The sequence below is a fragment of the Octopus bimaculoides genome, chromosome 16 (genome assembly GCF_046866305.1).
Source record: "Octopus bimaculoides isolate indiv1 chromosome 16, ASM4686630v1, whole genome shotgun sequence".
NCBI lineage: Eukaryota > Metazoa > Mollusca > Cephalopoda > Octopoda > Octopodidae > Octopus > Octopus bimaculoides.
In genome coordinates this window covers 44,102,802-44,128,368 of record NC_142943.1, presented here as the reverse complement: position 1 = coordinate 44,128,368, position 25,567 = coordinate 44,102,802, and the positions used below count along the sequence as shown (strand labels likewise).

The 25,567-nt window shown below is 36.3% G+C and overlaps 2 protein-coding genes across 2 annotated transcripts; one reads left to right on the top strand and one right to left on the bottom strand.

Moving 5' to 3' along the window:
- Window positions 1-1,249: 1,249 nt before the first annotated feature.
- LOC106879633 (cytochrome c oxidase assembly factor 3, mitochondrial) lies at window positions 1,250-10,136 on the top strand. Its single transcript, XM_014929295.3, has 2 exons — window positions 1,250-1,791; window positions 9,931-10,136. Exons 1-2 carry the CDS (start codon window positions 1,605-1,607, stop codon window positions 10,020-10,022), a joined length of 279 nt encoding a protein of 92 aa, XP_014784781.1. The 5' UTR covers window positions 1,250-1,604; the 3' UTR covers window positions 10,023-10,136.
- Window positions 10,137-17,113: 6,977 nt separating this feature from the next.
- On the bottom strand, window positions 17,114-23,372 carry LOC149132378 (uncharacterized). The gene is made up of 3 exons (XM_089364537.1): window positions 23,235-23,372; window positions 20,272-20,579; window positions 17,114-17,419 (listed from the first exon to the last, which is right to left on the bottom strand). Exons 2-3 carry the CDS (start codon window positions 20,534-20,536, stop codon window positions 17,259-17,261), a joined length of 426 nt encoding a protein of 141 aa, XP_089220663.1. The 5' UTR covers window positions 20,537-20,579; window positions 23,235-23,372; the 3' UTR covers window positions 17,114-17,258.
- Window positions 23,373-25,567: the final 2,195 nt, after the last annotated feature.

Here is a 25,567-nt window from a genome sequence, read left to right as displayed (position 1 = left end):
AAATACTTCATAACAAAATTCTCACCGAAACTGAATAGCTGAAAACATGAAAATCACAACCCATCTAGGTTCTTCAACTTTGGAACAACAGAGCCTAAAAATGGCAAGAAACCCAGATAGTCGGACATTTTTGTACCAACTAGAATTGAACCCAGTTACCTAGGTTCTCATATTTCTCTCCTACCTTTTTGGAACTAATCAACTGTATAGATGTAAACACAATTCCTTCCTTCCTTCCCTTCTCTTTTCCAATGAAACTCCTTTCAGATACAGAGGCACACACACACACACACACACACGCATGCGCGCGCACGCACACGTATACACACACACACAAAAACACACCCAGACACTCTCTCCCACTGGACAATGATGCCAAAAAAAAATATATATATATATATATGGTAAACATTCAGTTTGCTTAGATTAAAAAGTAAATTAAGGGGGAGGATAAGTAGTAAAAGAAGCAAAGGGACGAATCTGTCTTAGAAGAATCGTGGACTATCATTCAATTAGGAAAAGCTGAAGACAACATTCTTCAGTGGTTGGCGCGGTGTCGACTAGTTATGAATATCTGCACCTGTGAAAATTGTAATCCCCATGTGGCCTTACTACTCCGTGACGTTACTGATGGAAAATTATGGCACTGCAAGAGTTGTAAAAGGAGCAAATCTGTTCGTTACCATTCATTTTTTGAGAGAAGTCATATTTCGCCAGTGGTGTGTAAAAAGTTGACTTATCTCCCCATTAATTTTTTAATCTAATTAAACTGAACAATGTATATCTATTGTAGGCAACACTGTCCAGTGTAGTTATTAAGTAGGGTACTGTGTGATTTGAGGGAGATTTGGTTGCTCTTTCCAGCAAGCCGATGTGTTTGATTGGCAGAATCGTTAGAGCGTCGCACAAAATAGTTTGCGATATTTGTTACGGTCCTTTACATTTTGAGTTCGAATCGTGTCGCGGTTAAAATAAAGAGCTTGTGGGTACTACGAAAGCAGCGCGGACCTGAACGCGCAGTCGCGCGGCCACGCTAGCTAGTCTTGAGTGGTCGATCCTAACCCTAACCCTAACCCTGTCCCTAACCCTACCCCTAACCCTATCCCTAACCCTAACCTTAACCCTAACCTTAACCCTAACCCTATCCCGCGTGTGCAAATGAATACGTGTTTAGGGTTAGGATCGACCACTCACGACTAGCTGGCGCGGACGCGCGACTGCGCGTTCGGGTCCGCGCTGCTTTAGTAGTACCAAGCTTGTGAAGTTCGAAGGAGAGATTTAATATTTCTATAATGCATCTAGATGTGACTAGAATTATCTGAAGCAGGAATGCTTATATTCCGAAATATTATATCAGACTATAGATGATTAAATTACAACAGTAATTATAGTCCATTGTTGTTATAATAGTGCATTGTTTGCCATTCAAAACACATTATTATTATAATTATTTATTATTTTTTTTACAAACAATACACAATGCTTCAAGCGAAGTACAATACTCTCCTAATAGAAAATAATTATAGTCACAGAAAAGTTCGTCGCGGCTGTTTCCGTCTTTAGCTGTGGAGTTTTCAAATACCACTTCCGGTGTAGCAGCAGACATGGCGGAGAACAGACAAATGCCGAAGGTCGACATGCAGAAGGAATTCGCTGGTTTAAGCGAGTCGCAGAAATATTTCGTTCGTAAATTGGAGTCTATAAACAAAGAAAGAGCGCAGAATATCAAAAGTCTAAAACGACGCAATTTGATGACAGGGTTTCTCATTGGTGGCTGTGTTCTTGCTATTTGTATCCTTCATGCTAAACTGGAAGTTGTGTAAATTCTTTTTGCTAACCAAATGTTATATAATAATAATAATATAAAATTATGAACAAGACAAAGAACTTGTCTAAGGGTTTATTTTTATTTAAGTAATAATATACACATATTTAGAAATTAGAGGGAGAAAGAGAAAGGCACTGTAGCTTGTTTTATTTAAACTATCAGCCGATTTTATATTTAGCAACCTAATAGAGTCATAATTACTAAATACACGTGCATTGTATTATTCACTTTTACTTTATAATTGTTTTGCAATATTACTGTTGGCGGAGACGGACTATATGTAATCTGAACCTCCCCCCCCCTTATTATTTTTTTTTTTTACGGAATCCCACGTTTTAGGCTATCCAGATTCCGATTCTGAAAAAAAATTGTTTGAAAAATTTCAATTCCCCCACTCCCCCCCACCAAGCAGGCTATTTACATGCTAGAAATAACAGCCAAATCTCACAAAACTAGTGTTAGGTTTGGGAATCTCCATAGCCTAAAACGTGGGATTCCGTAAAAAAAAATAATAATAAGGGGGGGAAAGGTTCAGATTACATATAGTCCATCTGGACCTTACTGTTATTCGGGACCTCGTCACTGGTTCTCCACTGTGTCTCTTTTAGTTCATACTCTTCAATCAAAATTTTATCGATATTCGATCTGCAGTTGTTGAGACAATGATTGTCATAACTTGGGCATATACAAATTAAAACAAAATGTATGTGAGAGTTCCAGGTGAACTTGTATCGAACAGTTATATAATTAAAAAAACCCTTTTTTGTTGGGGGTTATCTAGGATAACATTATGTAATGTGTTCTTTTCTTATTTAATATGGTAGGGCGTAACGTTAGGTCAGTGTGGTTGCTATTTCTAGGTGGCCGATCACACCGGCTTTATTGCAAATCTACATTGTATTGGTGAAATTATTTTATAAAATACTTGTGATTTTTATGGCTAACTCCAATAACATTTTGATAACTATAGTTTATTTTCTTTAATACTAATGAGGAAGACGAATTAAATGTCATCATCATCATCGTTTAACGTCCGCTTTCCATGCTGGCATGGGTTGGACGGTTTGTGTGAGGACTGGCAAGCCAGATGACTGCACCAAGCTCCAATCTGATCTGGCAGAGTTTCTACAGCTGGATGCCCTTCCTAACGCCAACCACTCTGAGAGTGTAGTGGGTGCTTTTACGTGCCACCGGCACGAGGGCCAGTCAGGCGGTACTGGCAACGACCACGCTGGGATGGTGCTCTTAGCGCTCCACTAGCACAGATGCCAGTCAAGTGGTGCTGTCATTGAATTTGATTTCGGTTTCACTTGCCTCAACAGGTCTTCGCAAGCAGAGTTTAGTGTCCAATGAAGGAAAGTTATACATAAGTGGGCTGGTTACACCACTGGCATAGGCCATGGGTTATGATCTCACTTGGCTTGACAGGTCTTCTCAAGCACAGCATATTTCCAAAGGTCTCAGTCACTAGTCATTGCCTTGGTGAGGCCTAATGTTCAAAGGTCGTGCTTCACCACCTCATCCCAGGTCTTCCTGGGTCTACTTCTTCCCCAGGTTCCCTCAAACGCTAGGGTGTGACACTTTTTCACACAGCTATCTTCATCCATTCTCACCACATGACCATACCAGCGCCATCATCTCTCTTGCACACCACATCTGATGCTTCTTAGGTCCAACTTTTCTCTCAAGGCACTTACACTCTGTCGAGTATGCACACTGACATTACACATCCAGCGGAGCATACTGGCTTCATTCCTTGCAAGCTTATGCATGTCCTCAGCAGTCACGGCCCATGTTTCACTGCCATGTAGCATAGCTGTTCATACACATGCGTCTCTGAGCGAGAGGCCCCTTGTCACCAGCAGAGGTAAGAGCTCTCTGAACTTTGCCCAGGCTATTCTTATTCTAGCAGCTACACTTTCAGAGCACCCACCCCCGCTACTGACTTGGTCACCTAGGTAACAGAAGCTATCAACTACTTCTAGTTTTTCTCCCTTGAATGTGGCAGAAATTGTTTTCTGCACATTTTCAATGTTTATTGCTCTCCTGAGCATCTGCCACATACAAAAACTATCTTCCCAGTTAGCCTTCCTTTGATATTGCTGCACCTCTTATTTCTCCATAGCTTACACTGGGTACATCTTATGGAGTTTCTACATACACCTTTTCTACAGATTGAGCAGGGCCATCTACCTGAAGGGATTTGTGTTTTGTCTACCTTCCTACGTATTAAGACTTTGGTTTTAGCTAGGTTGACTCTAAGGCCCTTCAATTCTAATCCTTGCTTCCACACCTGAAACTTCTCCTCTAGTTCTGATAGTGACTCAGCAATTAGAGCAAAGTCATTGGCATAGAGGAGCTCCCAGGGGCATCCTGTCTTGAATTCCTGTTATTGCCTGGAGGACTATGATAAATATATGATATATATTTATATATAGATATAATGTATATGTTTACACACGCAGGTTGTCAAAAATTCCATCGATTGTGTAAAATTAACTGTTTTCGTTCAATTTATCTCTTGATTGCACTACTTTGTGCAAGAATTACTGTATTTAGATATTCTGTACATGTACTGACAGTGTAGGGTTTCAGTTTAAGGTAGACAACTCGTATGTGTAAAACAATCTTGAATAGACTTCACTATGCTGATGAGCTTCAGTAAGGTGAAAATAAGTCCATAGTTTTCCTTCCCTGTAAAAGACTCATCAGTTTCCTTTAGCCATGTTAATTTTGTGCAGTTGTAATTTGTGGAAATTATCCTCCTTTTTTCAAATTTCCCAACAATTGGCACTAGGCTGTTGTTTTCATTCTCTAATTCAGAGGCAAATTTCAGTTGCATGTACATCAATCAGACCATCAGCTTTTAACTGATTGGCTAATATCTCAGTATTTTCTTTAACAGGAATTCCTTAGTTTTTAGTTTTTGTATTTCATTTATAAGATTGTTGATGTGTACCCATGTGCTGAAACAAATTTTATTGTGTATTGGGGCGGTTATTATACCAATAATAAACACACACACTGGTGCAATTTCACTTTATTATTCATTAATTGGTTAGCTATAATTTAATCAACTATGAGGGTCAGTTGAAAAGTTCATAAGCTGACCAAGATGCTATCGTGGAATGTGGTAGAATAAGGTTTTAACATAGTCCCCTTTGTGGTCCACACACTTCTATCAGTGAAACAGTGCTTGGGTCCCATTGATGAAGAAACTTTCATGCTGTTAGTCAAACAAGTCATCAACAGCAAATATGATGTTATGATCACTGCACTATTAGTTCCCAGCTAAGTGGGATTTTTTTTTAATGTTGGAAAACAAATGATAGTCAGATGGGACCAAATCAGGAGAATAAAGACAGTGATCAATCAATTCAAAGCCACAGTTATGCACTGCAACTATTGAAACCAAGGACTTGTGTACTGAAGCATTGTCCTGATGAAATAAGACCCCTTTTGTCAGTTTTCCTGGGTGTGTGGTCTTGATAGCCTTTTGTAACTGCCTCAGCAAGTTGGCATAGTACTCTCCGTTGGTGGTATGGCCTTTTAGGAGATAGCCAATACGCACAATGTCTTTTGCATCTCAAAAAAGCTGATTTCATTACCTTCCCTGCAGATAAAACGACCTTGGCCTTCTTTGGAGCAGGTGAGGAGGGGTGTATTCACTGCATGGATTATCTCTTTGTCTCTGGCTCAAAGTGATGAAGCCAACACTCATCCTGGGTTAAGAAATGTTCAAGGAAACCAGCTGGATCTGCCTCATACAATGTCAGGTTTTCCTGAGATGTAATCAGCCTGGTGTGCTTTTGATCAGGTGTTAAAAGACGTGGCACCCACCAAGCAGAAACCTTCATCATGCCAAGTTCATTGTGCTGAATATTCTCAACACATTCACAGAATATGCTAAATGCATTGCCTATTTGATTTATAGTTTCTTGCCTTTCATCTATCACCATGTGGTGAACACAATCAATGTTTTCCTTGGTGGTGGGAGTTACAGGACGTCCAGACCTTGGGTTGTCTTTTAAGCTCTCCCTTCCCCTCCCAAATTCAGCTGTCGACTTTTGCACTGTTGATAAAGCTAGAGTGTCATCCCCTAATGTAGCAACCATGTCTGCAGAAATGTTGTTGGGGCTAAACCCTTTTTGTGTAGGTACTTGATAATAACCACAATACCAAATTTTGTTGATTTTCAAGAGAAGTCACTTCTAGTTACTTTTGAAAGCTTTGAACAGTCAGTTGTCAGTTTAGCTGGAAAGAAACAAGAAAGTTATTGAGAGGAAGAGTTTGGAAATAATGCATGCAAGATTTCATAGCTCTAGCATCACTCATTCATATTCAACCTATGGACTTTTCAGCCCACCATTGTAATCAATTGTTTAATTAATCATTCAGTTAATTAGTCCAGCAGTTGTGTTTGCCTAAGTCCTTTTGTTGCCATTTGTGACTTCTTCAGTGACATGTCTTCTCATCTCCAGATTAACTTCAAGTCATTATGACCCTCCTGAGTCACAACTACAGTCTTTACTTTTAGCCTTCCGGTGTCACTTGTCATTTTCCTTCTCCTTGCAAAATGTGACAAGTTGTTTTTCTTTTCTCTCACACAACTGGTGTAAAGGCCATTTTTTGCCCTTTCCCTGTCAGGGCACTACAATTACTGTATTTAAAATTACAATATTTGCTCCTTCAATTCCAGAATACTTCTCATAATGCTCATCAAAAGGACCATTGGGTGTTTCCTTTTCCTTAAGATGTTGAGGATGATTTAGCTTCTAATAATTTCAGGTTGAATAACTGTGTAGATATACTATTATTGGCTTGTTCAGTCAAACCCCAGCCATATGTACAGCTCTGTCCTAACAGCATCACTTCTCAACCAATTTTAGACTACAGATATCCTAGGGAGTTGTTACAAAGCTTAAAGGGAGCAATGAGCAGTACACTAACTTTAAATTACCACTACCTATGCTACATAAGGGTATAGAGATTTGGGTTTCAAAAAACACTGGAAAATACTAATTTAGACAAACATTCAGGTACATTTTCAATATCTCACAACACTACCAGTCATCCACCTACAAAACATATCTCTCACTCCATTAAGACACTGTATTACTCCCCAGAACACCATTACAAAACTGTTCTAAATATACTATCTTTCTCATTAATTCCAGACAGCCTCAAAAAGCTCATACAAAAATAGTAGCATTTGTGTCAATAACCTTATCACACCCAAACATTGCTAGGGTACATAGCACAACAATAACAAATGCAGAAGTACAACTCTCATACTCTGAATGAACCCATGTTGCCTGTATCTGTTGTGGCTAACAGCCAAATCAACAGATATACAAAAGTAGAGAAGACGGTGGAGACAGCAACATACCTTGACTGCCACACTACACATACCAGCAAAGTCCAGTATGGTCCATAATTCAGCAGAGATATTGTATATCTAGAATGATGTAGCCATCAACGGACCAGCTAACTACCATAGGTCTATTTAGTCAAGATTACAAGCAACAATAATATTACTGGTGTTTTCACTCAAATAAACAGAAGCAAACAGCTGAAATGGGGTTTCTTTGAGGGGTCTCTGGAGTAACATTATTTGACAGGATGCATAGCTTGGAGATTAGGGAACCTCTCTGGGTCAAGCCACTACATATTGAGAGGTCATGGTTCTGACACTATGGACACGTTGAGAATGTCACAGGAAAGAATTGCAAGATGGATTCTTCAAGCCAACTGGCAGAAGACCTAGGTGTAGGTTAAGAACAAGATGATTGGATAATACCTATAGTCTCAGTTGGTTGCACTTGGGAATCCAGCCAGAAAATCTCAATGATAGTTGTTTCTAATAGGAGGAGGAACTCAAGAACTCTCCATGACCTTCCTAGGAGAAGATGGATGAATGAATAGATGGAATAAGGTTCCTGGGTTATTCACAGACATTTGTTTCTTAAGGGAGTGAGAACTGGTCCTTGTACTGGGTCATAGGGGTGAAACATTGTCCTTACACTGATTGTTTTCTTTGGTGGTGGAGATTTGCTCAACATTGATTACATTTTATGCAGAGAGAGAAAAGTTTTCTCCCACTATATAGTTGAGGAATGCCAGAAATTCTTATATAGGCATTAAGATAGGAAATGATAGCATTACTTTGTTGTTGTTTAACCCTGGACCAGACCTGATCCTGAAGACTTGTGATCAAGGTATTCCAGTTATGACTATGTTCTTTATTTCAGACATACTGTATCTGAAGATATACTCAAATCACCTTCATGCCCTACTGTCTTAACCCTTTAGCACTTAAACCAGCCATATCCAACCAAAATATTCTACCCATTTTATGTTCAAAGTGGTCGTATCCAGCCTCTCACACCTATTCTACACTGTCTTTCTAAAAATAAACAATCACATCATCAGAATCTCAAAGCTACAAGACAAAGCATCATTAACTCAAAGCAATATGAATAAATAACCATTATATTTGACAAAGTAATCTGAATGCTAAAGGGTTAAAATGAAACGGTAAAGACAAATTCAGTTGTCCTAATACACTATCTCAGAGAAAGGTGGGATTCCTTACACATGGGTCTGTGTAAGGAATATTGACCTGGGGCTAAACAACAGTAAACCATGTGATAAGAGTGAAGCCTACTTATTAAGCCGATTGAGGTAAAGAATTCAATATATAGGCTTCTTTTAAGCGAAAACCAGAGTCCAAGAAAATTGGAGGTGAGGGTGGATGGGGTGCTGTGAGTGGTAAATTTATAGAATGAAGTTTGTTTTTTTTTTGCTTTTGTTTGTTTGATTACTTACCTGTGAAATGGTGGATAGTTTTGTTGATCATGTTTAACTCCAATGCTATGATCATAGGCATTTCAGCCATTCTCACTCCCTCTTTAATCAGGCATAGTGCCTCTCAGATTATATAATTGAATGCTTCCTTGTAAAAGAAGGTTCCCTCGTTGATGCTGTGCACACTTTGATGCTTCTTCTCTGCTCCTAACCACTCATCTGTGAAATAGGGAGTTGACCTTGTTCAGCCAGAAAAATTTAAATGCTTTGCTGAAACACAATGGCAAAACAGCAACAGTGAGATATGAAAATGATGATCCTAAAGCTCCAGTCAAGTATTGAAACCCTTCCTCCTCCTACAAAAAAAATTATAGACTAGTCATTGTTATAAATTGGTGTTATTAAATACTTTGCTGAAACAAAGGCAAAAAGCAACAGTGAGATCTGAACTGATGAACTTTATCATACAGCTGGTGTGTCTCAGCTATTTATTTATCCTTTCTTTAACAATAGCAGAACAGCAAATAATTATAGCTTGTAGGAATTAGTTCAAATCTTGTCTAAGTCAACTTTATCTTTTATACTTCTGGGGCTCCAGTCAAGTATTGAAACCTCTCCCCTTAGTGTTGTTATTATTTCTTACCCAGGTTGGTGGATTGGTTGAATCATTAAACTGTTAGAAAAATGCCTTAAAATACATTTTTCACCTAACATTTTGAGTTCAAATCTTGCTGATTATCAACCCTCCCAGAGTTGATAAAACAAATTACTGGTCAAGTCAGTCATATCAACTAACCCCACTCTCCCCAAAATTGCTGGCCTTGTGCCTAAATCAGAAACAGTTTTAATCCATGTTAGCATGGAAAAGAGGGAGTGAAATGAATGGAGGGTGGTGGTTAGCTGAGTTGGTAGAGTATTGGAAGAAGTATTTGTGGTTTTTCTTTCAGCTTTCTTCATTCTTGGTTCAAATCCCTCCTTAAGTCAACTTCACCTTTCATCCCTCTTGGGCTGCTGATATCAATTAAGTCCCTCCTCTCAAATTTGCTGGCCTTGTGATGGATTCACATGAGTTGTTAGATAGTCACACAAATTGCTTTGTGATATTTCTTCCAGCTCGTGTTCAGGGTTCAAATCCCACTGATGTCAACTTTGTCTTGTGTGTTTTTTTTTTCAAGGTGAATAAAATAAAGTACCAGTTATGTACCTGGATTGATTTAACTAACCTCCTCTCCATAAAATTGCTAGCCTTGTGCCTCAGTCAGAAATAATAATTTTTTTGCCTTAACAAATTGAAGATATCTATTCCATGACAGCTGTACGCCAAGAGAAATTTCTCGATGAATTTGATGCGCTCCCAAATAGTCAGAAGAAAGAATCTGCTTCTTAGTAACAAGAGAAAAAAACAAATGAATTTTTATTATTTGTACAAATAGTGATTATCATTATTATTGTTTTCATTATGTTATTTTAAAAAAAACTGGAATTAAAACTTTAAATTATTTATTATGAATTATTTGAATTTTTTTGAAGGAGTGGTGTTTTGTTTTGTTTTGTTTTTTTTCTACAAGCACAGCTGTGTGGTTAAAAAGACCACTTTGAAGTTGCAGGTTTTGGGTTTGTGTCTTGCTATAACTCTAAGCAGGCTAATATCTTCTGAGTAAATTTCGTTGATGAAAACTGTATGGAAGCCCAGTATATTTGTGTGTGTATCTGTGTTTGTCTGTCAGTATCTTGTCTTTACATAACACTTTGACAACTTCTGTTAATTGTTTTACCTCCCTGTAACTCAGTGGTCTGGAAAATTAGTAATAAAATAAATACTCGGCTTAAAAAGTTAGTACTGAGGTTGATTTGACTGATTAAAGCCTTCAAGGTGCTGTCCCAGCATGGCTACTGTGTAATGACAGGAACCAGTGAAAAGTAATGAGAAAATTCTTTCATGTCACAAAATGTATTGTTTCAACTTCTTTTTGCTGTTGAGCCAGCCTTAGTGGCTCATTCTACAGAAGATATCCAGAAAATTATACACCAATTTGAATATTTGGCATTAGCGTCTGGCTTGTCAATACAGTACAGTCTTGTACCACCTAAACCCAGAGCTTAGGAACATAAACCTCTAACCATGATGATTGCAAATCAGCCACTGAACATGGTTAAAAAGTTCACATATTTGAGTTGCGTAATGTCTGATGACAACAGTCTGGACATGGAAGTGGATTATCACATATTGCTGGCTGGGATTGCTTTCAGGAAACTCAATGATCAATTGTAGAAACTACATGGCATAAAACTATAACAAAAACTGCAAAGTTAACAGCAGTAATACTATCCTGTCTGTTATATCCATCTGAGACTTATACACTGTATTGTTGACATTTCAAAAAGCTGATGAGGATCGAGTTGCATCAGCTATGATTTATAATAAATATTTCTTGGTGAGATGACATTTTCAACCAGGAGATCCTTTAGTATGTAAATATATCTAGTATTAAGTCTATCCTGCTGAAATTGCAGTTAAGTGAAAGATGTAAACTGCATGGAAGGACACTAGGGTTCCCAAGGCTATGTTCTACAGCAGTGGTTCTCAACTGGAGTCCATATAAGATTTTGTGCAATAAATTGGATATAATTCTACAATACACAAAATATTTTAGTGGTAAGCTTGCTTTCCAACCACATGGTTCCAGGTTCAGTCCCACTGTGTGGTACCTTGGGCAAGTGTCTTCTACTATAGCCTTGGGTCGACCAAAGCCTTGTGAGTGGATTTGGTAGATATAAGTGTGTCTATGTTTGTCCCACCACCACTACTTGACAACTGGTGTTTGAGTCCCTGTAACTTAGCTAAAAAAAAAGAAGTATTGGGGCTTATTCGTTCAACTAAAAATTCAAAGTAGTGCTCCAGTATGGCCACAGTTTTATGACTGAAACACGTAGTGCCTCGATTTGAAATTTGAATTTGTTATTTTTGGTAAGAGGCTCAGCGCCTCAACTTGTAAGGATGATTACAACTTTGGTAAGAGGTTCAATACCTCATTTAGTGTTGAGAAAAAGAGAACAATGTTTTGGGGAAGTAGCAATTGGCGGACATTGTCTGCTTCCCTCACCAACCATCTTTTCATTTTTTTCATTCCATTATCATTTGTGTCTTTGTCCAGCCCACAGCTACATCTTTGTAAGGCTGTATGGCCAATTTATGAAATAAAGTAGTGTCCTTCATATCCAATTTCTTGTAAAAACATAACTAACAATGGAGAAAAATTACCTTGCTGGGAAGCTGGTGTGGTCTGGTGACAGAATGGGCATCAGGCTGTAAAAAATCTGCCTCAACAAATTCTGTCTGCCCATGCGAGTGTGGAAAGCAAATATTAAAAGAATGATAAGTGATGAGATTCAAGCGTTTTTTTTGTTTTTTTTTTACAGAATATTTCATAGTTATAATTTCTTTTTGTATATTGTGAAAATGATTCCATCTTCAATATGAAAGCCTCAGCTGGCTTTATTTTATGGAATAAAAATTTGATTATTATTGTATAATTTACAAATGGTGTGGATTGAAAAAGGAGTATACCAAAGGGAGATAACTATGTAAGACCTCACTGGCGTCAATTTTGTATTATGTAAAACGTTATTCACTATTAAAGTTTTAGTGAAATACAATTAACTTTAATTTTTTATAAAATCCCATTATTCTTCTAAATTAAAAGAACCATTTATTTGCCTTGAATGAGCAGACCTATGATCAAAGACATTCCAACTATGATTGTTCAAGCTGTTTTTATATTTAAGACTACAATGTCCTGTGTATCCTATTTTTAAGAAGGGTGTGATTTCAGGGAGATTTAGCTGCTATTTCAAATAGATCGAATGATCATATAGAAGCTCCCTCATATGGTCTATTCCCATCTCAAGGAATATGGTACTTCCTATCATTTCAGTTAAAAATCATTAAGAAAGTTTTAAAGAATTAATATTTCATCTATTACAAAAGAATTGTTTCGAAAATGGTTAAATTCCTGAAAATTTGTAGGCAGTTCCAGCCCACAAATGAACTTGGAAAAATTGAAACATCATCAAAAGTGTTACTTTTGAGTTAATGTTGTTAGCTGCCTCAGGTTTAATCCTGATAAACTAAACCAATAAGCAAAGACAATTTTGCCATGACCATCTCTTCATTTTGTATGCCCAGACAGCATTATCCATAAAAAAAATCTGTAAATTTTTTTTTTTATAAGATAGTAAGTTATGATTTTTTTGGCTGTTATTTCTAGCAAGCCAATTGATCGTGTAGCTCACTCTACTGTCACAGTTGTTCTTTAGCCCCAGGTTAGTCCTGAATAAGATTTCTTTCTCAAAAATATTCCAGCTCTGAGCTTCTATGTGGCTGCTCCAACTGTTAAATATTAGGTTGGCAACTAAGTTCTTGCCGATTTTTAAATTAAAATTTTTTTAAAGGTTTAATAAAAAATAACAACTAATTAATCAATAATGAATTCACCCTTGTTGTTTACAACATCTTTCCAACGTTCAACAAGATTTTTGATACCTTGTTGGTAGAAATCACCCGATTTCGACTTGAAAAATTGATCCAACCAAGCTCTCAATTCTGCATCAGGATTGAACGAAACTCCGCGCATAGCATTTGAAGGAGCTCGAAAGAGGTGGAAATTCATTGGTGCCAAATCAGGAGAGTATAGCAGGTGTGGCAGCACTTCCCAGCCATGCATTTGAATGGCTTCCTTGGTCATATTGGTGATATGAGGGCGGGCATTGTCGTGCATCAGAAGAACTCCATGCTGCTCATTAGGTCTTTTCTCCTGAATAGCTATGTTGAGTCATTCCATCTGTTGAACATAGAGTTCTGCGTGGACCGTTTGGTTCCGTTCAAGCAATTTGTAATGGATAATCCCTTCCCAGTCCCACCATACGCACAACATCGTTTTACACGGATGAAGATCTTGTTTCCCTTGTTGTGACAAGAATTTTCATGCAAAAGTTGGTTTAATCACTCTTCATCGAACTCAACTGGACAGCCAGAATGAGGTGCGTCTTTGAGGTCAAAATTTCTATTTTTGAACTTGGCATACCAATCACAAGCGGTTCTTTCAGCTATGGCACCCTCTCCATACAGCACAAATGTTGCAAACAGCTTTTGCGGCCTTAGAACCTTGATTAAAAACAAAAAGAAGGAGGTGTCGACAATGCTCGTTTTTCTTAACTTGACATTCCATTTTAATGATCTGAAAATAAACAAAAATTAACTAAAAGTAACTAGGAAAAAAAACTAAACAAAATGATTCAAAAATAGAATTCTTGAAAGTAATAAATTCCAAAATTTAAAAATGCAATAAATTCCAAAATTTAAAAAAACGGTGGGAACTTAGTTACCAACCCAATATATCAATTAAATCGTCCTCAAATTACATTTTACAGTCATATTGAGAAAGAAAAAGGACATATTGTGTAATGTAGATACATTATGGCTGTGAAAATGGCACTGGAAGACTGGTGATCATAGGTCTGCTAGTTCAGAGCTGACATAGAGATACACAACAACATTAATGGAAAAATCAGAGTTTAACTCTTGGTGCTAACTCACCTGAAACTGCTTCTGGTTGTAAGATACCAACTTTGTGTTTTAAAGTGTTTTAAGTTAAAACCTTCTACCAAAGTTTCATGTTTATTCATGTTCCAAACACCAGTTTAATAATGACAAAGTTGTTTTATTAAATTTTTCATTGTTTTCAAAACTAATATGCTAACATAAGCATTAAAAACAAAACCAAGTAGGATTTAAAAATATTCATCTTTTTATTGACAAGATTCTCCATTATATAAATGACTTGATAGATATATGAATAAAACTCAACCAAAAGGTATAAAAATACAAAGAGATACAAACTATTGTTATATAGAAAAATAAGTGAAATATAAATGTCTTGGGGTTTCAAACAATATCATCTAGTTTTGACTCACTTTTAAAATTCCATCAATTTATATGACATGGAAAGAAATTTGTTTGGGTAAAACGTTTAAAACACTTTTCAATTATTTATATGTATAGCTTTTTTTTTTATGATTAAAAAAATTGAAATTGGTTATTTATTTCTACAAGAAAAATTTGAATAGTATATCTTTTTAATATTTTTTTTTTTTTACAACAAATAATTAAAAATGAGAGAAGTGACAGTGAATCATTAGCTGCTTCTGAATTAATTTACTATGTGAACTGGGTTTTCTTTCTCTTGTTTGTGCAGCCTAACATTTGTGTGTAATTTACCATCTTTTTAAGTATCATACCTTACAGGAACCAATGAACATATCTTGACCCCTATAGAACTATATGTTCACCCTTTCTATGTTCAATTATCATCAACCCACACCAGCCTCCATCTCACCATCTCTTTTGGTACACATATAAGGTTATGAGCTATGAGCACACATGAGTGTATGAATGTATGTGTATTGTGTGTGTGTGTGTATATATATATATATATATATATATATATATATGAAGAGTGTAGGCTTGAAACGTTAAAGACTTTTTCACTTCCCAAGCGTTATACTAATACATCTGTTTGTTGTCTACACCACCTGTCTTCGTCTTTTATTTTTATTTTTGTGAATTCTCCCTATGTGTGTGTGTGTGTGTATGTATATGTATGTATGAATGTATGTATGTATATATATGCATATACACACACAAATGTATATAGAGAGTGAAGGCACACAGAGAAGTGATTAGGCAACTGAATTTATGATTGTCAGCTCATAGGTTCAGTTTTCAGACTAGGTAGTACATTGTATCCTTAAGCAAAGCACTTCATTTCACATTGCTCCAGTCCACTCAGCTGAAAATGAGTTATGTCTTCAGCAGAGTGGCACCTCAAACAATTAACCTCAACATTTCTGAAATGTAAGATGACAACAGTTCTTGATAGCAACAACATACTTGATGGGAATGATATATATACATATATTATCATCATTTAACATCCATTGTCCATGCTGGCTTGGGTTGGATGGTTTGACCAGGACTGGCAAGCTGAAGGGCTGTACCAGACCCCAGTCTGATTTGGCATGGTTTCTATGGCTGGATGCCCTTCCTGACGCCAACCACTATATATATATATATAGATAGATAGATAGATATATGTGTCTGTGGTGATTAGTGTGTGTATATATATGTATGTATATGTTGTTTATACATTATGTAGATGTTCTGTTAGACAGACCCATCATGTCATGTCAACAGGATATAATCAGGATTTTGATACTGACATTCCAACATAAACATTCTAAATCATTGGTACCAAACATTGATGATACAGTATTTAATGATTTGATTTAATCAAGCTTATTTGGTGCCCATCACAAAAAGAAAAAGAAAAAAACAAAGAAAAAAATGCAGTTTTGTTGTTTAGTCCAGGTCAACTCTGATCAAATAAACTTATGACCCAAGGTATTCTACCTTTTGTCTTATCAAAAGATAATTTATTTCTGAAGACATTAGGATATAATTTGAAGCTGACCTGGCTGATGATGAGGATGATGAAAAATTACAAAGTGTCTTATAAGAATGGCAGCTAAAGTTTATAACACAAACTGGAATGTTTCAAAATTTAATAATAAAAATATAATTTTGCTTCACAAAAGAATTTAGTATATTATTAATGTTTGTAATTATCTTAATTAGAATAGTAAAAAAATAAAAACAAAAATTATTTTAAATTAAATTAAAATATTTCTAATGTAAAAATGTCATCATTTAGGTAATGTCAATGAATATGATTTCAATGTCATCAGAACCATATTTGAGGTAAGATTTGGAGGATAGAAAAAAGAAGAGAAAGAAGCTACATTATAAAAGCTGGTTACTTTTGATGGATTGATTGCAATACCTGGTCTCAATTCCATTTATGAAACTTGTCAGTAGAATTCTTTTAGTGCAGGGTACATAGTATGGGTGTGTGTGTGTGTGTGTGTATATATATATGGGTGTGTGTGTGTGTGTGTGTGAATAAGACATATATAAATAAATATATATATCTCATCAGTGGATCATAAATCCCCAAAAGAAGCCCACTCTAAAGGACAGAGCAGTAATCTATATACATATATATATATATATATATATATATATATATATATATATATATATATATATATATATATATCTGTAAAGATATGTGACACATATCTTTACAGATACATTCCTCTATTTGCATAATATCGAGGTCTCTTTCTTTCTTTTGTTGCCATTCCTGCCAAATATATATATATATATATATATATATATATATATATATTCTATAGCTTTATCTACTTTGAGTTCTACTGCTAAAACAATTATTTTGTATCGTTTGATGTTTCTAATAAAAATTCTTATAACTATACACACATTATTTCTTTGACGCTAAGTCATTACTCTATCATTGCTACAAATTGAATGAAGTCTCAGGTTTAATGAATTATATATACATATGTATAAATAGGCTACTTTTCCTGTGTTTATATGTGTGTATATACACACGCTTGAATGTATATAGATATGTATTGTTCATGAAGAAGGGAATAGGGGAAGGTCTTCTCTTTCTCTCTGTCCTAATTCCACAAGAGATTCATCTTATTCAACATAAGGTACTGTACTCCAGATTAACAGTGCCGCAATCAGAAGCAACAAAATAGTAGTACATATTAATCCACCAAGGGCTACTCCATAGGCATAGGTGCCACACAATGCTGCCTTCCTGTATTTACACCTGTGGTAATATGCTCGGGATTTTTCTGAGAACAAAAAGAAAAGACAACTTTAGCAAACATTTATATTTTATCCATAATAAGTATTATTTTAATACAATGGCTTTTCTTCTGAGCCTGACTAGCTATGTGGTGCGTAATGCTTAATTTTGCAAAAGGGCTGTGCTCTCAACGTTCTTCCCCAATGTCTGTCGTATATTTAAAATACATTCCCAAATATCGTTCTATTCCTTCGATGCCATTTCATGAATCTACAACTCCCTTGCTCTTTCTAAGTCAACAGCTAAGTTATTATTACTACTACTCTTTTACTTGTTTCAGTTATTTGACTGTGGCCATGCTGGAGCACCACCTTTAATCAAGCAAATCGACCCCAGGACTTATTCTTTGTAAGCCTAGTACTTATTCTATCAGTCACTTTTGCCGAACTGCTAAGTTACAGGGATGTGAACACACCAAAATCGGTTGTCAAGCGATGTTGGGGGGACAAACACACACACAAACATACATATATATATACATTTATACGATGGGCTTCTTTCAGTTTCTGTCTACCAAATCCACTCACAAGGCTTTGGTCGGCCCGAGGCTATAGTAGAAGACACTTGCCCAAGGTGCCTGAATCTAGAATTCCCCCATTTTCAATATTTAGTTGCCAAGGCCACATGTAATTTCATTTCATTTCAATTTCAGCGGAACCCCTCACATTGCTTATGTGATAAATTTAACGATTAAAATGTACAAGTATATTAATTTAGTATTAATATTTTAATGATAAGAATAATTGTTATTAAATACTATGGCTTTCTTCTGAGCCCGACTAGCCATGTGGTGTGTAAAGCTTAGTTTGCAAAAGGGCTGTGCTTAACGTCCATTTTGCACACCCATTATGCCCACTGTCCCTCCCGCACCACCATTTTAATTGATACATTAACATTTTCACCTGGCAACTCATACATCTCATGTGCTGTGTATGTGAATACATATTTTGAGTATACCCTCATGTCCTCATACACATGCCCTGGTGAGTATCATATACAGTTAAAGGTACCTCATATATGAATATTTAGACATATAATACTTAAACTGCTCTATGTAACTACCCTATTCTCATACCCACTTGTTGGCTCTTGCTCTAGATGTTGGATGAGGTGGGGGAAACTGCCATTCATTGTAATTCACAGAATAAGGTCAGTAACAAAGCTCTATGCAAGCTGGCAGGCGTTTTGGCAGATCTTCATGTCAGGTGATAACAACATTTCCACAACTACCTTACCACCACCACTCCCAAGTACTCAATCTCAGGGCTGCTACCATCAATGTTGACCCAATGAAAGGAAGGAGTGGAGAGATTGTTGAAATGTCAGAGTGATGCCATTTTGCAGACCACTTCAAAGACAAAAGACAGACTTTGTTATTGTGGCTGGTGACTTCAATGAACATGTTGGACAGCACTCCCCATGGATTCCAGGGAGTGCATGGGGGCTATAGTTTTGGATCTAGAAATGAGGAGGGAACAAGACTGCTGGAGTTCTGTGATGCAAATGATCTCATGATCTGCAACGCTAACTTCAAAAAAACCAGCTGTCCACCTAATCACTTATCAGTCTGGTGAGCACATAAGGCAGATTGACTACCTCCTCACCAGACAAAGAGATAGATGAGTGCTTAAAAATGCAAAGTCTTTCCCAGGTGAAGAGTGTCAACCCAACATAGGCTACTAGTCAGTGACTTCAGAATTAGAGCTAGAAAGACTCAGATAAATAAACCAATCTGGAAAAGAAGACTATGGAAGCTCAAAGACCCAGCAAACAGATAAAAATTTAGAGATTTACTAATGGAAGCTTCTGACGAAAGAGAAGCAGAGTTGGGGGACATATAGCTTAGAGGACAACTGGAAGTTCCTGCGGGACAATCTACTGAGGGTTACGGACGAAATCTGTGGTTGGTGCAAAGTCCCAGCTAGAATAAGGGTGACATGGTGGTGGAGCAAGGAGGTTGACAGTGTTATAAAAGCAAAAAACAGGCCTGGAAAATGGAGCGAGCAGAGAATTATATCAGGTAGCAAAAGGGGCAGCTAGGTGTCAGGTATACATAGCAAAAAGAGTAGCCGAAGGTAAGAGATTTGCAAATGTTCTACAGCATGAGGATCAGAGGCATGAGGTGTTCAGGATTGCAAAGCAGTGTATCAGAGAAAATAGAGATGTGGTAGGTAAGAAATGTGTGCAAATGGATAATGGTATGCTTGCATGTGGTGACTCAGAGAAGAAAGATGCATGGAAGTGTCACTATAAAAGGTTACTAAATGTGGAAAATGAATGGGAGAAGGAGAATTTACCAAATATTGAACCAATTGAGGGAACAGCCATCAGAGTTGATAGCAGCATAATAGATAAGGCAATTAAGGACATGAAGTGATTCCTGGGCCATCAGGAATCACTGCCAAGATGATTAAAATTTCTGGTGGCATAAGATACAGGTTAGTCACCCATATAGTTAATCAGGGTGTAGTAGCATTATAGTTAGCTGCTACTAGAGTCAAGGTGATGCCTTACCCTGCTGGATCCTGTCAAACTGTCCAACCCATGCCAGCATGGAACATGGGTGTTAAATGATGATGATGACAGAAACATGCACACACACACATCTATTCTAGCAAATTTCACTCACAAAGCATTAACGAACAGAAGGTTATGGCAGAGAAACTACATGGTTGCAAAACAGCTTCATCACTACACAGATATTCCTGCATTCATTGTTATCAGAATTTTATTTGTAGAGAGAATGTGGTAGAGATGAGCAAAGAAAGCAGTGGGTGTTGTTTTAGATCCCTTCCCCCATTTCTAGAAGGTGTGAAGTAAATCTTTAATATAACTTACCTGATAGCAATATTGCAAATATACCAAAGAGTGGATTGCAGAAAATGGAGCAGATCGAGAAACCTAAATAGTCAGGTGGCTTCTTATGAGGGTCTGGTGTTTCAGTCAGAATTGGTAAGACATAGGAAGAATGTATAGTGTACACTGAGTGGAGGCTGTGCCGACTACCAGTAGTAGCCACACTCAATTGAGAAGACCAATTTTTGCGGTCCATCTCATATTCACCAGCCTCAATGGCTTTGGATGAACTTTTGTCAGAATACATCTCCAGAAGTTCTGTGAGTTTTCAGGTGATGTTCAAAGTTTATCTGAAATTAGAGAGAAATATCTGGGTGAAACTAAGAATGTTTTGTTCTTTCATTTTAAATTACAATTTAACCAACAAAGTGTAATGTGCAGCAGTAGTCATGGCAAGGAAGGTGGATCCTAAGTTATAATGTCATAGTGTTGTTTTTGTAGCTCTAGGTCAGCTCTCATGCAGCACGCCTAGTATCAATGGTATTCCAACCATTACAGTTCCATCATTATTTATTTTAGTCTACATGACAAAATGTGCCTTACCATTTTTTACTTAAAACAGGAGAGTATGATATGAGAAAGGTGAACCTTAAAGTTGTTCACAAGAAGTTAAACCCAAAGTCGTGAGCAGGAGTCAAACCCTTAAATTGTGACCAGAAAGTTAGATCCTAAAATCGTGGATAGGAAGTTAGACACTAATGTTGAGACCAGGATACAAACCTTAAAATCGTGACTAAATAGGCAGAAGTTAGACCCTAAGGTCTTAATTTTAACGGAAAATTTACGAAAATAAAACCCCCAAAACTATAATATTTACAAACATGGCCCATCCCACCAGTCAGGTTTTAGTATAAAATCCTTCCTTCTCAAACTTAAATTCTGTTTTGGAGCCAAATGTGGTCACTGGAACACACAGAAATAATCTAATCTCTCTCAAATTGCCCCTCACATTCAGAAACCAAACAAGTATTTTAAAAAGAAATAACACATTGGACAAACCTAAATATATTCGAGAAAACCCTTTACGTGTCAGACATAGCAACCAAATCTAAATCATACCACCCCTTAGTCCACCAAAATAATAATAATGATTCAAGCTATGGAAAACCGTTTATCCACACATTCCATCTCAATAGTTTCAAAGTCAAGGTCCAACTAGAAATAAGGAAACAATATATCATGTAAACAAAAGCAACCAAACGACTCAAAGATTATAATTAAATATTTAAAACGAGAGTTTTAAGTTTCATTTACTTTCTTATACAAGACGTAATTTAATTATAAATTGCATTTCTTCAAAATTCAAGATAAACTGGATTGTGTTAGAGGATCGTATTATATACATTGTTTCAAATGTCACCATTTTCTTCAGGGGTATATATATTTAAAATAAAAGATCATTATATTCTATAGCCATTTAATGACTGGTCTCCTTATTCTTGGGAATAAATAGTTTCACATATTCTTCTTTAATATATATCTCATATATTCTTCTTTAATATATAATCTCATATATTCTTTAATTGTAGAAGTAAAAGGAAGCAGACATCATCTAAACAACAACAATATTGTGTGTGTACTGGTAAACAATTCTGAAGTATATATAAATAGAGGGAAGTGCAACTCTGAATCAAAACTTTTTTGTCTGAGTTTAAAAGTTCTTCATTAAGGTTAGAGAGACGATACGTTAACCAAGAACTAATGAAAAAGCAACAAGTTGGCCTGGAGAGCAGACGCATTGTAAAATTCATGCCTTTTCAAACACCATTGACATAAATAACAATAATAATAATTATGACAATAATTTCTAAGATAGGCACAAAACCTGAGCAATTCTAGTACTCGAGTAGGGTTATATCACATCAACCACAAAAGGATGAAATGGCTCAGTCGACTTCATTGGGTTTTGAACTCAGAATCTAAAAGCAACATAACTAGGGGAATGCATTTTATACGATGCTCTTCCAATTCTACAAATTCACTACAATAATTACTTTCCACAATGGAGAAAGAGTAAGGCTAAATTAACTTAAATATATTACTGGTACTCATTAGTTGCTCCTTCAGTAAACCATGATTATTTCTAAAACCTAGCCATTTTTTATCGTTTTGCTTAGAAGACGAAGAATTAATAATTGTATTTCTTTAATAAGGAAATAAAAAGGAGATCAAACAAGAAATCGGCTGACTGACAAATACAAGGTACCCCCACCTCACCGAAAAATGGAGCCCAACTCCATTCTTTACTAATGAGAAAACGAATTACAGTTTGCATATATATATTTTATCTTTCTTTACCATGGTTTAAACAGTCTAAAACTATGTCAATTTTTCATAAGCATAACAATTTGTCTTTTCACCCCATCTTTTACAATTCTTGCAGATCCCCTCCAAATATGAGAAACACACTTTCTGAATAAAAATAACATTACAAACAGGTGGATATATTAAGTAAATCGGAAGTGCGTATGTGTATGTATGCGTATATGTAACTTTCACTGAGCACAAATTTTATAAATTTGATGATTTGTTTCTCACTATTGAGTCACTCCTTTAGTTAATGTTACGTTATTATTCTTAAACTTGCTTAAATTTTAACCCCAATCATATATATATATATATATATATACACACGTATGTGTATATATATGTGTGTGTGTGTAAGAGGGGGGATAAAAGAAATGTTTGGGTTAAAAATTTAAAAGTTAACGAGAAATTGTATGTTTTAACTATTTTATTTAAAATAGAGTGTCAAAATTCAAGCCATAGAAATTTAAATATATAAAAATATAGTTATATGAACGATGTATACTATTTAAAGTTAAGATATAGCTCTCTCTCTCTCTCTCTCTATATATATATATATATAAAATGTATGTGTTCATATATCATTAAACACATGTTGAGTAAACATTAATAGGACTATATTAAATTATATTCCTTACCTTGCGAGGGAAAATAATTAGAACAAAAGTTAAGTTTAATCAATTAATGAGAGGTTCAACTAAACATTCCAACCGTTCAAGTACACACCTGGGCGCATGCGTACAAGCCACAGGTGTGGTCTTAACTATTTTATTATCTGTCATCAAAGGTAGACAGGAATAAGATAACAAGGCAGGCCAGTGAAGTAGCCTCTCACGCGGTCAATCGATCTATTAGAAATAGCAGCCAAATTTCCTTTACGTAGCACTCAACTATCTTAAAAAGGGAAGGCTGAATCAGATAACGTGGACCTAGATACACTGTCTTTGAATAATTGACGGAATGATCAGTCTTGGAATGATTTTGATCATACGCTCAACACTAACCTGGGTTAAACAAAACAATCTGGAAGATTGCATGACTAAGAGTAGCACTCGAGTTTTGGCCACAAAACTTAAACAAGGTCAGCTCTCGCTCAAAATAACAGATTCGTTATATTATTAAGCAAATGGAAAGTAGCCCAATGGGTAACAGAAATGATATTATTACTTTTTCTTCAGAAATTATTATAATCATTGTTAATGAACAGTTTTAATATCATGACTTAATTTCAATTTTAACGAAATTGTCGATCTTGTGTGTGCGTGTGTTCGTTTGTTTTAGGTTCGTTTTCCCATGCTGGTATGGGTTAGTTGATACATCGAGATGTTGTATCTCTTCCCTTGTTTCAAGTCAGAGATCACTTATTCCACATGGTATCGAAGACACTGAGTGCTCAGCAGTGGCGGCTCGTATATAGGTACTGCGGAACTGCAGCACTCCCTATTTCCACTCGTTATTATTGACAGCATTCAATATAATATGAGTCCTTTTCTCTTTAATACTTTCTTTATACATGTATGTTATATAATCCTTAAGCTTAATGTCAGTAGTTATCCCCTAGCTTATGAAAAAAATCCTTGTATAGAACTTTGCGCTTCACAGTTTCAGCAATGCGGTGTTTGGCTGTTGTGTGCATGCTCACATGTCCGAGATAGGAGGCTTCATGTTAGGGAGAGACAGCACTGTCGTTCATGCAGTGTCAGTGAAAGGTAGTGTTTCTTTTTGATTCCACGTGTGTTGTGCTTAAAAACGTGTTTATATTCTTGAATGTGATAAAGTGGAGAAGTAGATCATTTATCCTGCTCCTAGCTTCAGTGTTGCTGCCAGGATTTGAAAGATAGGGCAGATTTCTCCCCCCCCTCCTTTATTTTGTGATTTAGGGGTAATTTTTGAAAAACAAGAGGGAATTCGTTGAAGTGTTCAGTGAACAAATTAAGCACACAACCCTGCAGTGGCTAAAACGCGAACTGATCAAGTTTATGTATAAATATTCTTTTTATATGTTTGTTTCCTTTTACACAATATTAAAACAACGGCTAAAAATTTTCTGAAGCAGCACCCCAACTAATTTTATCTATGAGCCACCACTTGTGCTCAGACTTTGTTGAGAGGAGACACTATGAACAACACTGACCACCTTACTTTCGTACAAGTGGCTGCAGATGTGAACTAACATACTAACACACACATACATATGTATACACACACACACATCTTGGGCAAGTGTCTTCTGCTACAGTGCTGGGATGACCAGAGCCTTGTGAGTGGATTTGGAAGACAGAAACTGAAAGAAGCCCATTGTGTGCATAATAGTTATAAATGAGTGTCACTGTCATGAAAGCAATATCCCTCATCCCCAATCTTCCATGAAAACATGTCTGGTCATGGGAAATATCACCTTGCAAATAGATCAATGTTGATCACAGGAATGGTCTAATGGTCATAGAAAATCTGCCTCAACAAATTCCATCCAACCTATGTGAACAAGGAAAAATGGATGTTAAGACAATGATGATGATGATGATGATATATATTCACCATGCCAAACCACTGAAATCTACAAGTTTTTTTCTCTCTATTTTCTCTTATTCATTTCTGTTGAAGAGCATAGGCTCAAAACGTAAAAGACTTTTTCATTTTCCTGAGTGTCAAACTAATACACTTACTTGTTCATACATCTGTCATTGTCTTTGTTTTTCTATAAATTTCAACTTTATATATATATAAATCTTCTTTCAGTTTCTATTTACCAAATCTACTCACAAGGTTTTGCTCAGTGCAAGACTGTAGTAGAAGACACTCATGGTGCTGTGTAATGGGCTTGAACCCAAAACCATGTGGTTGGGAAGTGAACTTTTCAAACACATAGCCATACCTTTGTATATCATCATTGCCATCATTTAGCATGTTTTCATTGCTGGCGTAAATTGGACAGTTTCTGAGGATCTGACCCTTTTCGCAGTCTTGTTAA

Excerpts from the sequence above, each read along its gene's own strand:
- LOC106879633 (XM_014929295.3), top strand. The coding sequence starts at position 1,605 with ATGGCGGAGAACAGACAAATGCCGAAGGTCGACATGCAGAAGGAATTC. Across the intron at positions 1,792-9,930 it reads TGGCTGTGTTCTTGCTATTT|ATATCTATTCCATGACAGCT; the intron begins GTATCCTTCATG and ends AACAAATTGAAG.
- LOC149132378 (XM_089364537.1), bottom strand. The coding sequence starts at position 20,536 with ATGTATTCTGACAAAAGTTCATCCAAAGCCATTGAGGCTGGTGAATAT. Across the intron at positions 17,420-20,271 it reads ATTTGCAATATTGCTATCAG|AAAAATCCCGAGCATATTAC; the intron begins GTAAGTTATATT and ends TTTTGTTCTCAG.